General features: G+C 33.4%; 1 protein-coding gene across 1 annotated transcript in view; it reads left to right on the top strand.

The window, feature by feature from the left end:
- Window positions 1-16,329, top strand: part of LOC143052243 (uncharacterized) — a 29,357-nt gene extending 13,028 nt beyond the window's left edge. Inside the window, exons 3-6 of the mRNA XM_076225233.1 lie at window positions 3,079-3,244; window positions 4,759-4,974; window positions 13,852-14,019; window positions 15,527-16,329. Of these exons, the coding sequence (XP_076081348.1) occupies window positions 3,079-3,244; window positions 4,759-4,974; window positions 13,852-14,019; window positions 15,527-16,065 (1,089 nt within the window). The 3' untranslated portion in view covers window positions 16,066-16,329. The remainder of the gene's footprint in view (window positions 1-3,078; window positions 3,245-4,758; window positions 4,975-13,851; window positions 14,020-15,526) is intronic.
- The last annotated feature ends 641 nt before the right edge of the window (window positions 16,330-16,970 follow it).

The raw sequence follows: 16,970 nt of genomic DNA on the forward strand, positions 1-16,970 counted from the left end.
TTGTGAGAATTACCATTTCCTAGGGACTGGCATATTTTGAAGAATATCAAACCTGTTTTATTTGATATTCATGCTTAATGTTTTGGAAAGCTTTTACAGAGTTCAGATGATCAAATTCTTGGAACCATGAGGGCAACCAATGGCACTGATACATCATCTCAGCAATTAGATAACAAAATATTCGAGCTTGTGATAAAAAGAATAAAAAAAAGGAAACAGACAAAAAACAACTGTGCACTTGAATTACAATTAGTACTACAAGTGTATGAAGGAAACATTAAGATCTTTTTTTCTTTTGAATGAGTTTGACATATTCTTCATGAAAAGGAAAAATAAGGCAGTCGATATGTACCTGCTATTTTATTCATATATTAGTTATCCTACATATCTTTATAAACTGCTTTCCGTAGTTCAATTTGGAATTTAAGATAAGTATCACTAAGAAGATTTTCCCTTCTGTTCCGTACCTTTGATCGGCATATGTACTTGATACTAATTCCAAAAGATCTGACAGATACACTCAACTTTTTAAAGTGTTTTATAAATGGGGGATTTCCGCCAGCGCAACAGGGTATGACAGCAGCGTTCACACGACGGAGCTCACGAGTTTTCGTAAACCGCGATGTTACAGAATCTGTTCAGAAACCATCTCCAGATGTTCTTGATAAATTTGCTGTCTTTTTTCCTTTTCAAGCATCACTGCAAAAAAAAGCACAAAAAAAATAAGTTATTAGAGTAGAGGTTTTAACCACATATTCTCAATACATTAGAATCTAGGCACAGGACTCTTCCCGGATTTGAAACTGGATATATACCCCAGATATACCAGGAGATATTTACATGTATTTAATAATGAATGGTCTTTATTATGCGTGTTTTTATGGACTATGTGTTTTAACTATATATAGTTACTTCAAATCAAATTATACGGACTGCAATAAATATTGATTCACTGCAATTTTCATTCTCAAAATGGTTTGTTTTGAATATTTGTAAAATGGCTAAAACTCTATGTTTTTTCGCTAAAAAAAGTATGTTTAATTAAATGTATGACTACTTACATATATCTTTTTGAAGAACCATGTCATAAAGAAGGAACACTCAGCATCTATGTTGAAAAACTTAATTTTCTTTTGTGTTAGAGAAACTGCATTCAGCTTTTCAATAATTCAGCTGAATACAATTTATCTATTAGGGATTATGTACCCTTCTGTTGATTCAATGCTAAACATATGGAAATTTTATAGAAAATCCACAGCCTTTATCCTTGTACTATCATATTTGGCAATTTGATGACTGGTAGATATAGGATAATTGCATGCAGTGCTAGCATTGATTTCCTTAAAACAAGTTTATTAACGTAGTTATTGGTTAAAACAAATAAAAATATGGACCAAATCAAGTACACCTTTTATGGTGCTCTCGACTTTACTGACTCAGCACGAGGTATTTTGGAATTTTCAGGTTGGTTATAACTTTTTGTAAAAATTAAACACTAGCACATCATAGAAAAGCAAGTGTGTAATCTTTGTTTCAAAATTTATAACAAAAATCTCTGTATTAAAGGCTGTGAATTTTCTATAAAAATCTTGGTTTATTTGCCACTAAGTACTCTTTTTCTTTTAAATGCAATGCAACAGTAAATACTAATGTTTTCCATCAAGTTTGGCCCTAGTATATGTACACAATGACCAGTCTCTATTATTCATTATATCTGTAGTTTTGATACAATTGATGTTTGAAAAATTCGTACAAAAATGGCTACAGAAGGGTTCATAAACCTTAAAGAAAAAAAAGAAAAGACAATTCACAATTGTTTTAATATCATCCTGCAATAAAAAGTAAAGAAATAAAATGTTTGCTATAACTGCAGAATTCCCTTTTTATATATAATACGCAATAAATTTATATAATAAACTAAATTTTTAGCCTACCGAAAATTTAAATTCAAAACTCTTACAGCTAAAATTTTAGCTGCCAAAAATAACCGAATCAATTTATTAAGCTAAAATTTTAGCATTTTTCACAATTTGAACACGTTCTTATAATGTTAAAATTACATGATATGATATGCTTTTTTTGCAAAATACGAAATTGTATGTTTGATACAGTACATGTAAAAGATTTTACATATGAGGTGTTGTGTATATTATGTCTCAGGGACGGATTCAGGGAGGGGGGTTAGGTTCAAGGGGTTGGAACCCCTGGGAACATATGGTTGGACGCTCCCCCTCCCCCTTTATAAAATGGCTGGATCTGCTCTTGTGTCTTGAGTTTAGAGTACTTAGTAACACAGGTACTTGTTTACGTACAGGTTTCAAAAGAAGCACAAAAGCTGCATTTGCTACCATATTCATGACACGGTATTTTCGCTTCATGTTTGTTATCCTCCTCCTCCTACTTCAAATTCATATTGTATACCAGGCAGTACTGTATATTATATTTTTTGTCCTCATATATTATATGTCGTTTGTTCTTGTTCTTGCACCTACATGTATACACGTACACCTGATTTGTCTAGATCAAACTTTAATACCATTTGCGAAATCCGTTTAATTAGAATTTATTGATAATTTTGCACTTTCAATTAAAATATTGTTGTAAAAACTAAAATTTTAGCATTATAATTCATGAAAGAACAAAATTCATGTATTTGTTAAAATTGTTTAAATTGCTAAAATTTTAGCAGAAAAAATTTGTGAATAAGTGACCACTTTATCACTAATAACATGAATTATTGTTTATCCCAATAATTCTCAAGCCTTCAATTTGCATCTTTAATTAACAATATTTTCAAATTGCTACTGTGAACAGTCCAACAACAGTTGCAATGCCATAACAAGTGAATAGGTTGCCATATTGAATTGCAGAAATCAATTGATGTTCGACTGATTTTATATAACATCAGCTTTAGAAACCTATGGATTAGATACATAACTAGTACATGCATTGCATAATATTTATTGTAACTTATTACATAGATCGTAATTGCTTTGCGATACATTTTTAATACAGTTGGGAAACAGTCAGCTTCTATCTCTTTTTTACCTTAAATTGTCTTTATTTGTTTTGTTTCAGTTAACAGAATGCCATTGTCGACAATCGCAACCCTCACCTTTACATAGTTATGGTTATAAATGTACAGATACTTTTGAATGTCCAGGTAATAGCTCGGAATTTTGTGGAGGATCTTATTATAACGATCCTGGTTTGGATTCAAATCGGATTACAGTCTCGAAAATAGGTAATTATACCAGACAACTTTATACAAATATTTGCAAAAAAAAAGTTCGAAGGATAAGGTATATCCATTGTAGAACGATGTTGTGAAACACCGATTCTGCAGTTACATTACTGTCAGTATAAAATTTTGTATTTTCTACCTGAACAAAATATTAAATCCGTTTCATTGACGATAAAATTCATAATTCGAAAGATTATATACACTAACTCTAATTGTCCACTTTCTAAATATAAAAAAAGAAGATGTGGTATGATAGCCAATGAGAAAACTATCCACAACAGACCAAAATGACACAGACATTAACAACTATAGGTCTAGACACGCTTCATAATTGTAATTCATTTTCTCCTAATAAGTATACGGAAATTATCTGTTTTATTTTTTAAAAACTGTTGAACCATTACAAGCGTTTTGATTGCAAGTGGGAAAAGATGTTTTCTTTAGAAGGTGTTCATATTTTTCATCAAAAGGTTATCTACGGACCAAAAAGAATATTGTTCGACATTTTTATAAGAGAGTTACGATAAATATTTCATTTAACAAGTATTTGTTGTAATGTAAACATTTTTCTTGCGGCATATTTGGCTTTATTTATTTACCACACATATTAGATTACATTATCGTTTAAATTTTGTAACCTCAGCAATAAACACTTCTTGAAAGGATTTGCATAAATGTATGTCAATTTGGAAATATTTGTTAAAATGGGTTATATTGGCACAAAGGTTATCAGCGGAAATCATGTGAAATAACGTCATTGAACGATTTAGTCGTTCTGCGATGTACCAAGTTGTTTATGGTTTCTCAATCTATTACGGGTTTATGTAATGTAATTGCTCTTATCCTAGAAATACTGTCCTCTACTTACAATAAACCAATGTCTATAAAATCAAAACAACATTTTATAATCATGAACTTATTGAAAAACCTGTTTTTTTAAAGATAGTTCGAAACCTAGTCTTTTTTAATCAATAAAAAATATTATTTACAGTGTTCCATGAGTATTTTTGCCATATTCGCAACTTTAAACCAGTCTTTGTTAGTTGAATTCATAAACATGTGTGATAGAAAAGTTTATTTTGAGCATTTCTTGCGATATATCACAAATTACTAATGTATTTGTAGACATATTTGTCAACAAATTGTATGACAATTTGTCAACGAATAGTATGACAATTTGTCAACAAATAGCTGAACTTGTCATAGCAAAATCATCCATATTGCACTTCATTACCAGTTTTAAGAATGCATTCCTTATATCTTCTCTTGCCTTAAACTTAAAGAAGCTAGATAGGTGAACTATTGCGAGGAGACAATCTGGTGCATGCGATATCAACCCCGGTTATTGATTGGGTTCAAGTTGTTCAATTTTCATTTTTTTATTGCATTTTTATAATTTTTTTCTGTTTTTTTTTCATTTCTGTCATGGTACTGATTTTTTCGTCTTATACTTTTCTTTTGTCATTTTGTTATATTCGGCTTTTTTCTAAACATATATGTCGCGTTATTTACAGAGTTATCAACTGAAACTGTGACTGAGAAAAATACCAAAGCGATAATTGCAACGTCTGTGTCCATACGAGACTCGACGACGGCAGATTTCATGAACATGATAACCAATTACATATATCCAGCAACTACCATCCCAGAATTATTCAGTACATCTTCTGAAGATGCCAATACGGCCATTACAACTTCAATTACTGAGAGACAATCACAAGCAACATCAGGTAGTGTCAATGTTGTCAATGAGTCATCTTCGCGAAAATAGATGGTGTATTAAAGTATAAGAAAAAAATATCTGCACTTTTATGACAATACTTGAAAGAAAGAAAAATATTTGTTCTTTGTTCTTTTTTATCAGTAATAAGCCAACAACACTGAAAAAGAGCTCTCACTTTTCTCGAAGATCCAAAAACAACTTATGATACTAGTACTACTACAACTTCTACTACTACTATTAATAATAATGACAATAATAAAAATGACGATAATAATAATTATGATAATAATAATAATAATAAATAATAATAATAATAATAATAATAATATTAATAATAATAATAATAATAATATGAACGATAATTATAATAATGATATTGAAAATAATAGTAATAATTATAATGATGATAATAATAATAATAATAACAAAAATAATAATATAACAAAAATAGTAATATAACAAAAATAATAGTATAGCAAAAATAATAATGTCCATTGTATTTAATTGTATCCAATGAATTGTTTATTTTAAGTTCCTTTTACACGAAAACATACAGAGGTCGTTGCAATATTGAATATGTGTTGAACTTTTCGTTTAAATTAGAGCAAATACATGAAACGATTACTTAAGAATTAATTGGTCGAGTGTCGTGCAAGCAATTGATTCTAATTGTTCATATACTAAATACTTTCTGGTGGTCAAGTTCTTTCTTGGACATATATTTGTTGGAAAAAAAACCACAAAAAGGATAAGACTCTTTTCTGCATATCTTATGTTTTAATGGTATCCTGTATGCATAATAATTTGATCAGGACACTCAACGTACTATGCACTGCTTCAATTTGGCATGAAGAAAAGGTATAAGTGTTTCAATTGAATTTAATTGTATTTGTGGCTGATATATGTAATGATGATGATGATGATGATGATGATGATGATGATGATGATGATGATGATGATGATGATGATGATGATGATGATGATGATGATGATGATGATGATCCTAGGAGTTGTTCTTATTTGTTCAGTTGATTGATAGTATTGATGATGATGATGATGATGATGATGATGATGATGATGATGATGATGATGATGATGATGATGATGATGATGATGATGATGATGATGATGATGATGATGATGATGATGATGATGATGATGATGATGATGATGATGATGATGATGATGATCCTAGGAGTTGTTCTTATTTGTTCAGTTGATTGATAGTTTTCTATTTAATCTGCTTTGATGACTTTCGGCGTTTTTTAACTTGACTTGTAGCAGTATTTTTTATACATTTCTTCGTCAGAAAGCTAAATATGTTCTTTTTAAAGGTGAATATCTAGATTTTCAATTAAAAACAACACATTTCGATGCTTAATTCCACATTTCTTCCACACCATAAAATCAGAGATATTATAAAAAAAAATTACAAAATAAGAAATAAGAAATGGATAGGCAGGTCTACAAACTAAGGTTGAAATTTGACAATAATCCTTGTCTTAATTGTAGTCAAATTTATATTAAAAAAGTGACTTAAGTTATTCAAATTAAGTTTGCACTTGTTTGATTATTGTTAACGATCATCACTTTTATATCCTATCAAAAATTTTCAGATATTTGGAAAAAGATAAAACTGTAAAGTTTTACTGACAAAAGATGCAAAAAGATATCAATTTGTCATGTGGCTTATTAGAACCACGAGCGCCAATAGTTAGCAATGGATGGCATTAGCAAGTCTTTTTCCTTCTTTGTCAAAAACGTCTATTTAAAAGAAAAATCTGCAATCTCACCGAATTCTTCGTAGAACAGAGATGATATGCATAATTTTGTATAAATTGAATTTCGACGGAGTCACAATTCCAACAACAAGGTGAAATGTATAACAACCGTTGGGAACCCTTTAACATTTTTTTGGAATTTTGGATCATCAATGCTCTTCAACTTTGTACTTGTTTGGCTTTATACATAATTGATATAAGCGTCAATGATGAATATTATGTGAACGAAACGCGCGTCTGGCTTATTAAATTATAATTCTGGTACCTTTGATAACTATTTAAATCGTGTTTCTGTTATATAATTATGATATTTCATTAAAGCCCCAGTCCCACTAGACCACGATCGCACCACTCTCACCGCGATCTAAGATAAATTCAGATCGGGGTGAGGTCGCGGTATGAGCGGCATGAAAATGTAAATGTCCGTTGCTTTCACGATGCTACTACGTCCTCATTACGCTTCTATAACGATCCATCTACGATTATGCCACGTTCTCACCGCGGTTATTCTGCGATCTCACTACGCTTATCAAGATCTTTCTACGCTCATCACGTTCTCACTACGACAATACCACGAGTTATTTGATTGCAACACGACCTTACCACGCTTCTACTGCGATTATAGCACGTTCTTACCACGATTATACTACGTTCATACCGCGATCTTACTACTTTCTCAGCAATAACTTCAACAGCTGATCGTGTTCCATTTCAATACAATTCCATTCCTTCTATTTCTGATTCATACGTAGATTTCGGGGAAACAAAACAGTCATGCAACCAAAATTTACTAGAACACGTAGGCGTGGTAGTGGGGGTTGATGTTGAGGCATAGGGAGCTCTGATAGTAACAAATCCCGATCAAGCAGAGATGTCGGACCGACCAATCCAACCTAAATTACATCCTATTGGTGGTCCATGAAGCTCAAATGACGATATTTTTTGTGAACAAAACAGAGATGACACAGATGTGTCAATAGACATAGGAATATGTGTTATGAGTGCCAATGATATTGTAAAAAGGGGTATGAAAAAAGGTGTTTGTTAACATTCGACCGTACGTTGACATATAGTTGTTAATTTCTGTGTCATTTGGTGTCCTATGGAGAGTTGTCTTATTGGTATTATTACCACATCTTCTTATTCTTATACTACAAAAAAATTTTGCTATACGGAAAATACGGACAGTCAAAACAAAAATAGTACCTTTAACAAGCTGAATTATAATATTGATGTTCTTTAAAACTCACTTTGAAGGCTTAATCATATGCTGTCTAATAATAAATGTAAATGCACAAGTACTTTCATATTTTTAAAATCCTCTGGGGCCAAAATGCAGAATCTACTTCCCTCCCGAAACACCTGAGATCATCCAAAGTTTTATTATGTTTCGTGTTGCTATCTTTTTAGTTTTTTTTTGTGTTGTGTTATGCTCACTTCTGTTTGTATTCTCGTCGGCTTTCGCTTTTCGCTACGGCTGTGTCGGTTTGACCTTTGGGTTTGATTGTTCATTTGGTATCTGTGTTCTCTCTTTTAAAATTTTACACCTCCTTGCAAAAGAACAGACGCGTGCTAACACGGAGGAATTTGTATACAGTTAAAAATGAAATAGTGACAATATATTTTTGCAGAAACAAAGTTTTAAGAGTTTATCAGAGCTGCACATATCTTTAGAGAATCGTGTAGCAGTCATGACTATTCGTAGATGGACGAGTATAGATCGATGAGTGGTCGAATGAGGTCGCCTAGAGATCAGGTACTGGTCGAGTTGGTCTCGAATGCAAAAATATAGAGGTACTGTGATCATGACGCGATAGGGCATTTGTCGAGTTAATCTTGACCACATATCGTACAGGTTGTCGTTGATCGGGAAATGGCCGGATATTAGTCGAGCAAAGATCAAAATGATCGAGTACTGATCGGTAAACTATTTTTATTCCGACTAAACTCGATCTCTACACGATCCTTTTCCGATCAATTCGACCGCTACACGACGAATTCTCGATCTCTTCTCGAGTGACTGGCTTCTCGATCCTACTCGAATGTTTTTGACATGTCAAAAACTCTCGGGTCGAAAGTCAGATCGATGACGACCAAGGAAGACCACCCCGTACATGCTTGTCGATTGAGACAGACCAGTCTTCCGATCGGTTAATTTGTCTTGATGGAGATTGATCGAGTTGGTCTGATCGGCAGTGTGAATATAGCTTAGATCAGACCATATTGATGATCCCGATTGTCCAAATTTCACGACCAAGCTCAACCAAATTCTTTATCGGACCTGTTTACGACTTCAATCCGACCGTCATCCGACTGTTAACGACCTTAACTCGACCATTCACGACTCCTTAATGACTCCATCACGACTCCATGCCGACAACAGAATGAATACTTATCAGATCATTTCGATCAATTCACGATTTCTACACGATCTTTACTCGACTAGCTAGACGAAATCAACTATTCACGATCTCAGCCTGAACTCGAACAGACCAGATCGACCTAATCGTATATGGGTCGAGGGATAGTCGGATATTGGTCGGGTATGCAGAATTTTTGTATAAAAACGTCCAAATTTGTTATTCCCCGCCGTTTTGAAGTGGGCATTAAGTGTTACCCTTGTCCGTCGGTAAGTTCGTAGGTACGTCCCAACAATATTAGTTTCCTTTCTCTAGTTTATTTCACCTCAAACAAATTTTATGAACGCCGTATACACAATACGTAATACCAGTTCAAATGCGAATTTGGGTGGCCGTTCATGAGTTATGACCCTTTATAATGGCATATGCCAGCTGGGACATTATCAGTGTCCGAAGGTCACATTCTCCGTTCATTTGGTTTTATGTAGAAGTAAGGCCGAGTAAAATTTAAAATATATACATGGAATTAAAGTAGTTGGATTTGTGGGCAAGGTTGTAAGAACTCAGAGAGACAGGTTAATGGCTGTGACGGAGCTTAAATAGATCGTAGAAGATGAACATGAAGGTGTAGACAGCAACGGGCACTGGAAAATCCAGGCGAGGCAGTGGCTGATATGATGACCACTCATAGTGAACACTGATATGTCATGGTAGTTTTATTGCTCTTCTTTTTTTTTTTTGGAAAAAAAAACACCACAAAAGGAGATTTGTCACTGGGTTAGTGCTTATGTTAGATAGCAATTTACATAAACTTTACCACCCCCCCCCCTTTCCTTACTTTCTTACAAATAAAGCGTACTGTTGGTGTCATATATGTGCATAAGTATGTAATCAGTATTTTTTTTATAGATTTTTTATCCAGTAGTTGAATGGTTAAAGATATTTATTTTCTGTTTGGTGTATGGCAACAACCTGCTTGTATTTGCTAAACATTATCGCACAAACAGGGCAAAGATGTCGCAAATTTCCCCAAAATTGTCTTTCTTCTCAATTTTGTGGGAAATTCAGTCAAAAAGTTCGAATGAAAAAAGAAATTCCTGTAAGGTGACCAGAGTTACTATTGATAATTCCTGTGTCATTAAGTGTTCTGTGAAGAGTTGTCTCATTGGCAATAGTGCCACATATTCTTTTTTATAATACATTACAAACTTTTCTTGACAAACGAAAAAATACGGATAGACAAAACAGAAAATAACCCATAAAACAGGTAAAATACAATCTTGATGTTCTTATCAACCAACTTTGACAGATATTTAACTTGAGCATCGTTAGTCTAATAATAAAGTTCCAACATTGCAGGTTTTGTTGGGTTACGTGTTGCTACGTTTTAGTTTTCATGTTATGTGGACTGCCGTTGGTCTTCTTGACGGTTTTCGTTTTTTGCCATGGCTGTGTCTATTTGTTTTCGATCTTTGAGTTTGATTGTTCCTTTGGTGTCTTTTGCCTCTCTTTTAAAATTTTACCCCTTCTTGCAAAAGTACTGACCAGTACTGTACATTAAGGAAATTCTGTACAGTGAAAAATAATGTTGTCAATATATTTTTGCGGAAACAAAGTTATGAGAGTTAATCAGATCTACAATTTTTTTTAGAGAATCGTGTAGCAGTCATGTGTTCTCGTGTATGGCCGAATAGAGATCGGAAAGTGATCGAATGTGGCCGAGAAGGGATCGGGCATTAGTCGAGCTTGTCTGGGATAAAATATATAAGTCGCAGATATCTGAATCCGATCGGGCGTTGGTCGAGTTAATCTGGAAATGATCGGACATAAGTCGAGCAAAGTTCGAAATGATCGAGTACTGATCGGTAATGCCCGCGTCACACTGTCCCGATTTTTATATACGGTGGACACCCGAATGCGAAAATTGTAAGTTCGTACGAAGTTGGTCCCGATCTCGTTAAAATACCCAAAAGTGACCGAAGCAAGTACGATGAATAACGAAGTCTATACGAGGGGGCCGAAAGTATATACGATAGCAAAAGATGGACATACGAAGGTTAACCGAAGACGGTATTTAAGCTTCATATCTCAGCCGAAGCCTACAAGATGGATCACGAAGGCTACACGATGGATTACGATGATGGCGCGATGGCCACACGATGTCTAATAGACGTCCGTGTACAGCTTACGATGCATTTAAATTATATGCCGAAGGCATCACGCGTTCTAAATTGTTTGATCAATATTGAATATATATTATATTGTACATTTAATTTTTGGTTTAATCATAAGACGGAAGACCGTGGGTACTTCCAGTTACTGAATAATTTGGTTGATTTCTAAAATATAGTTTATATATCAAATATGCGTATTCCATTTATCATTTTCTGCATGTGTCATATACAAATATAGTGTCCATATTTGTCTCCAATATGTTACATACAAGGAGATGCCACGCTCGGCATTGCCTTGTTTTAACTGTAAAATGTGTGCACTAGTCTGAATAATCACCAATAATTATGCCCATGTTTACTGATCTATCTTAAAGGTAAGTTAATGGGTTCGTTGATCCCTTTTATTCAAAAAGAGCTCTTTCCAGAAGAATATCATAATAATATAGACTAAAGGAAGGATGTGGGGAAAGCAACTAATGCGGCAAAATATGACATATAGAAAACAAAATGTTTATGGAGTAAACATTCGTGTGATAACAACTCAGACGATACATAAAAAATCAGAATAATGAAGAAAAAGTTGGTTTCCCTATATACGTGTACCTGCAGTGTTGGTATACGAGGCGCGTTTATGATTTTTGTTATGTTATTTGATATGAAAAATTGACAAAAAATAATATTTTATTTGTAAAAGTAAATCCTGAGCCTGTAATAGCTGCTCTTCTTGTTCCATTTGAATTAATAGAAACAACGCTGTCGCCTTTCTTGTTCTCAAAGAATCATATGATATGAGGTCCATGTTTTGTGAACGTCTTTCTTAACTGTCGTATTAGACTGACCAGTGCATATCGCGCATGACATTTTAAATGTATTTAAGCGCGAAAATTAACTTACATCTAGCTGGATTTATTGCCGTCGTAGTTCCATCTTGTCACCTTTGTTCTTTTATTCGATGGCATCACGACGGGATTACGAGGTCTTCACGAAGTCGTGTTGCCATCGTAAGACCTTCGGTTAGCTTCGTGATTCATTCGTGTAGACATCGTAATGTCAAAACTGCCCGATGGAAACGATGGAAACACGAATGCAATACGATGTTCAAAAATGCATTCCCGGTGACATTACGATGGTGAGGATGGTGATATGAACTCAATACGAACCCTAAACATCGGACGCACCTTCGGGGATTTTTTAACATGTTAAAAAATTTATAACGCTTCCCGAAGTTGTCCCCGAAGGCTAGAAAAAGTGGCCAATGGTTCTACGATGGTTAAAGATGGCACTACGAATAGCCCGATCTGGATACGATCAGTCCCGATTTTGAAAATTTCCATAATCGTGTTGCCATCGGCGTAAAAATCGGGACAGTGTGACGCGGGCATAAAAGTTTTGCATTCCGACCAAACTCGATCTCTTTACGATCCTTTCCCGACAAATTCGACCACTACGCGACGAATTCTCGATCTCTTCTCGAGTGACTAGCTTCGCAATCCTTACTCGAATGCTTTTAACATGTCAAAAACTGTCGGGTAGAAATCCATATCGATGACGACCAAGGTAGACCATCCCGAACAATCTTGTCGATTGAGTAAGACCAGTCTTCCGATCACGTAATTTGTCTTAATCGGGCTTAATCGAGTTGATCTGATCGGCAGTGTGAACCTAGCTTTACACAGTATCACATATAAACTTTAACTCAATCAATCACGAGATTTCAAGATACAATCAATTAAACAAAGTACTTCATTTATATTAATTTTGGAGTGCAAATAATATCGAGTAAAATAACAGTCTCAACTGTTTGTTATTTATAAGAAAAAAGTATCATATCTTTTACCCAAAAATCTGTCTTGTAGCTTATCATTTTTGTCAAGAGCGATTGATCGCTATAAATAGGACTGATTTGTTTATACACTGTTTTGGTTTAGACGAAACCCTACATAGGTAGAAAATACAAATAGTAACACCATTACAAATATAATTTCATTTTAATTATTCATTTTATGGTTAGAAAATAAAATAAATAACACAATTACAAACTCAATCCTTATTTTATATTCTGTAGGTGCCTTTGGATAAATCAAAAATATTTTATTTTTGAAATTTACCTGTGATAATATAAACGTCCCAAAACATATGCCACTTTTTGTGGGGTTGATACATTTGTGTGACGCGCAGTTTATATTTTGTTTTATGGTGGACTGTCGTAGATTCATGAGATGTTTCCGTTGCTATAATGTCCTGTACTAGGTCACGGATATGACAGTTGTTCAAATAGTTCATTTCTGTGTAAGCTGGCGTTTGGTTTCGTTGCAGTTCAGTGTTTTTGACGTTCTGTTTTCCTTCTACTTATATGTGTTTTCTTCGGTTTTAGTTTGTAACCCCGATTTATATCTCGCTTAATCGATTTGTGACTTTTTCATAGCGGTATACTACTGTTGCCTTATTTAGTTGATCAATACCGATTTTATCATTATATTTATATTTTGCAATGTTTGGAAATATTTCGTTATACTGTTATCTTATTTCATTCATACTGAGCAACATACATAACGTTAATGTTTTGTAGCCAATGGAAAATGGAGTTTGTGGAATGAGTGGAAGTTCTGTGAAGTAAATTGTGTTCGAGAGGATACAACTGAAGGTAAACAAAGAAGATGGAGAACATGTGAAGACACACAATGCTCTGGTATCGACATGGAAGAACAGTCATGCTCAGAGCCAGGAATATGCAAAGGTATAAAAGCTTCGCATTGGAGTGTATCTCTGATATTAAGTTTGTAAGGTTTGTGTAGCAATCACTTCACCTACCGATATTCATATTTCACATTTGAAACGTGACCTTGTTATAACACCTTAAATAAGCCAGTGTTATATTTTTTGTTTTCTAATTCTTTGATTCTCTTACTTTTTGCTCGTCCCTTGACGTTCTTTTGAGTTTTGTTCATCCTCTTAATGAATCGTATTCCATTATTTGTTGTATCTAAATGATTTGTTTTAATCTTAATTCAATGTATTCCCAATTATCTGTTAACTTAAAAAGGAACTTACATACGTGCAGATATTTAGGATACCTTAAATATTATATATATCTATCATAACAGCTTAGTAATTTTTCATGTTTACCTAATTACAGTTTAAATAAATTTGCTACTAGGAATATCATTTTAACGTGTCAAAAACAGTAACCATTTAGATAATTATAATCGCCAAAATTAAAAATCCAAAACAACCTACAATTAAGATATCCTTTGTAAAACTCGATCGGCGGGAAACAGCATAAATAGCGTCTAACATTCAGATAAGTATCCTGCATTTTTAAGCTGTCAGTAATTATTGAAGACTGAACAGCGATAAAACACAACGGAATAAGTCTTTTAAATTAAGTCCCTAGTAGAAATATGTGTGACGTTATGGAGGAATCTAGTAAATTATGTTAGGTTGGGAGAATTTCGTTTAAAAAACTGCGTACACGATTATTTGGTTAAAAAACGCAAATATTGTATAAGCTTTTAAGAGTGTATAAGACAATGCAAAACACATTGCAAAATCTAAATAACATCACCTTCAGTTTTCAGTTTGAGACAAACGTTTTCCTAAAAACAATTCCTTTCACGTTTCATATGGCAAATTTTGGGTTACTTTCCTAATTTGCATAGCGGCCTTATATCATTTTTACCAATCCAAACATTATAATAGGGACTTATCTGCCCATATAATAAACATACAAAGACACATCTTTCTAAGTCACATCAACAATTGGTTCGCCTATATGAAAAATGTACATGATAAGCGTTTCGTTCGTGTACAAATACATACTGTCTACCTTTGACAGTTTTGTCAGTTTAAAAACCCGAAAGCGTAACCGTAGTCTAATTATAGAAAAATGAACAATTGTAAAACAGCAAGATTCAAAACAGGTATCTAGTACAAGAAGACAGGTTGATTTTACTGGTTAAATATCTTTATTCTCACTTGCTTTCTCAAGTTTTTGGCCAAATTGTTTTATGCACATGATGATATATCATTCAAATTTCATATATTGTCATAAAATATGTATCAAATTAGTAGTACGATGAGGTCCATTAAATCATTTAAACTGACTATTCATTCATGAGATTTAGTGATATATAGACTAATGTTATTTATAAAACGAATTTATTACAGTGTTTACTAGTATTCTGTGTACTCAATAAGTAAACAAATAAAATATAACACAAAATAAAAACATTTTGTTATTTTAGGAATGAGACCCAGAAAACTGTTATGTAAATGCCCAAAGAGGTTTATTAATACAAAATGGCACTTCCTTGATGGACAGAATAAATCAGATGATGAAGTGAAGAAAATGGTCCTCCAAGAATTCAACAAGAATATAAAATCCGAGATCTCGGTTGACAAGAAAAAAGTATCAAAGGAGGTAAGGAAGAAAAACTCATCAGTAAACAAAAGAAAATCATCACAATCAATAGGATGGGGCTGCATTGTTTTACTCATTCTTCCAGTGGTTTTCTTGATCGCCATAGACATGCTTAATTGCTGCATTCATTTCCCGTCACGAATTGGTGGCAGGAAACCGAACCGAATTGGTCCGACTTCGAACATCCAAGATTCAAGAGATAGCTCTAAGCCTCTGCAGGAAAATGTCAATATCACCGAAAGTTATAATGCCAGCAGATGTGGCAACGATTTTCCTCCTGACGAGGGAAAATTTGAAACGTATCGAAGAAGGGACGAGAACAATGAAGAAGACAGAGATAAGTGGTTGCAGTACATTGTTTAGTTAAGTTGTTTAAAACTTTAAAATATAATGTTAATATGTATATGTACTTAACCCTACTTTTTTATAGATTATTTTTGTTTGCTGCTCCTTTAATCGTTTTATTGAATATTTGAATTTAATAAGAAAAAAAAAGAAAAAAGAAGAAGACGTGTCTGATTATTTTTTACTGTGTTTCCCTTAATTTTAAATTGGTTTCTATATTTCAAGTTTCTCTTTTTCAACCATTTGTTGTTTTGTGATGCATTTACTTGTAAAGTCTCTATTTTGTTTTTGAAAATTAAAATTGTAACTGAATATACAAGGACAGTAGAGGATACTCACTAGGCTACACCCTATAGACATTGCTTACTCATATTTAGTCATTGCATAAGTAAAGGCAACAGTAGTATACAGCTGTTCAAAACTCGTAAATCTATGGACAAAATCAAAATTGGGGTAACAAACTAAAACTGAGGGAAACGCATTAAATATAAGAGGAGAACAACGACACAACATTAAAATGTAACACACACAGCACCGGACTAAGTATTAGACAAAATCCGATGAGAATAACCAATAAAACATCAAAACCAAATACATGAATTTGGGATAGAAAAGTACCGTGACACGTCTTATAGTAATGTGAATTCACACTCAAATATAGGAGAAAACAAACGACAAAACGGAAACACAACGTTAAAATGTTACACACATAGAAACGAACTATGATATAACAATGGCCATTTTCCTGACTTGGTACAGGATATTTTTAAAGAAAAAAATGGTGGGTTGAACCTGGTTTTGTGGCGTGCCAAACCTCGCACTTTAATAGCATTGTTAAACGTAACATTAAAATGACAACATAATATTACAGGACTACAATACAAATAAATAGGAGAACGTATTAGGCAAAATAAAACATGAAT

Source organism: Mytilus galloprovincialis, chromosome 11 (assembly GCF_965363235.1).
Source record: "Mytilus galloprovincialis chromosome 11, xbMytGall1.hap1.1, whole genome shotgun sequence".
Taxonomy (NCBI): Eukaryota; Metazoa; Mollusca; class Bivalvia; order Mytilida; family Mytilidae; genus Mytilus; species Mytilus galloprovincialis.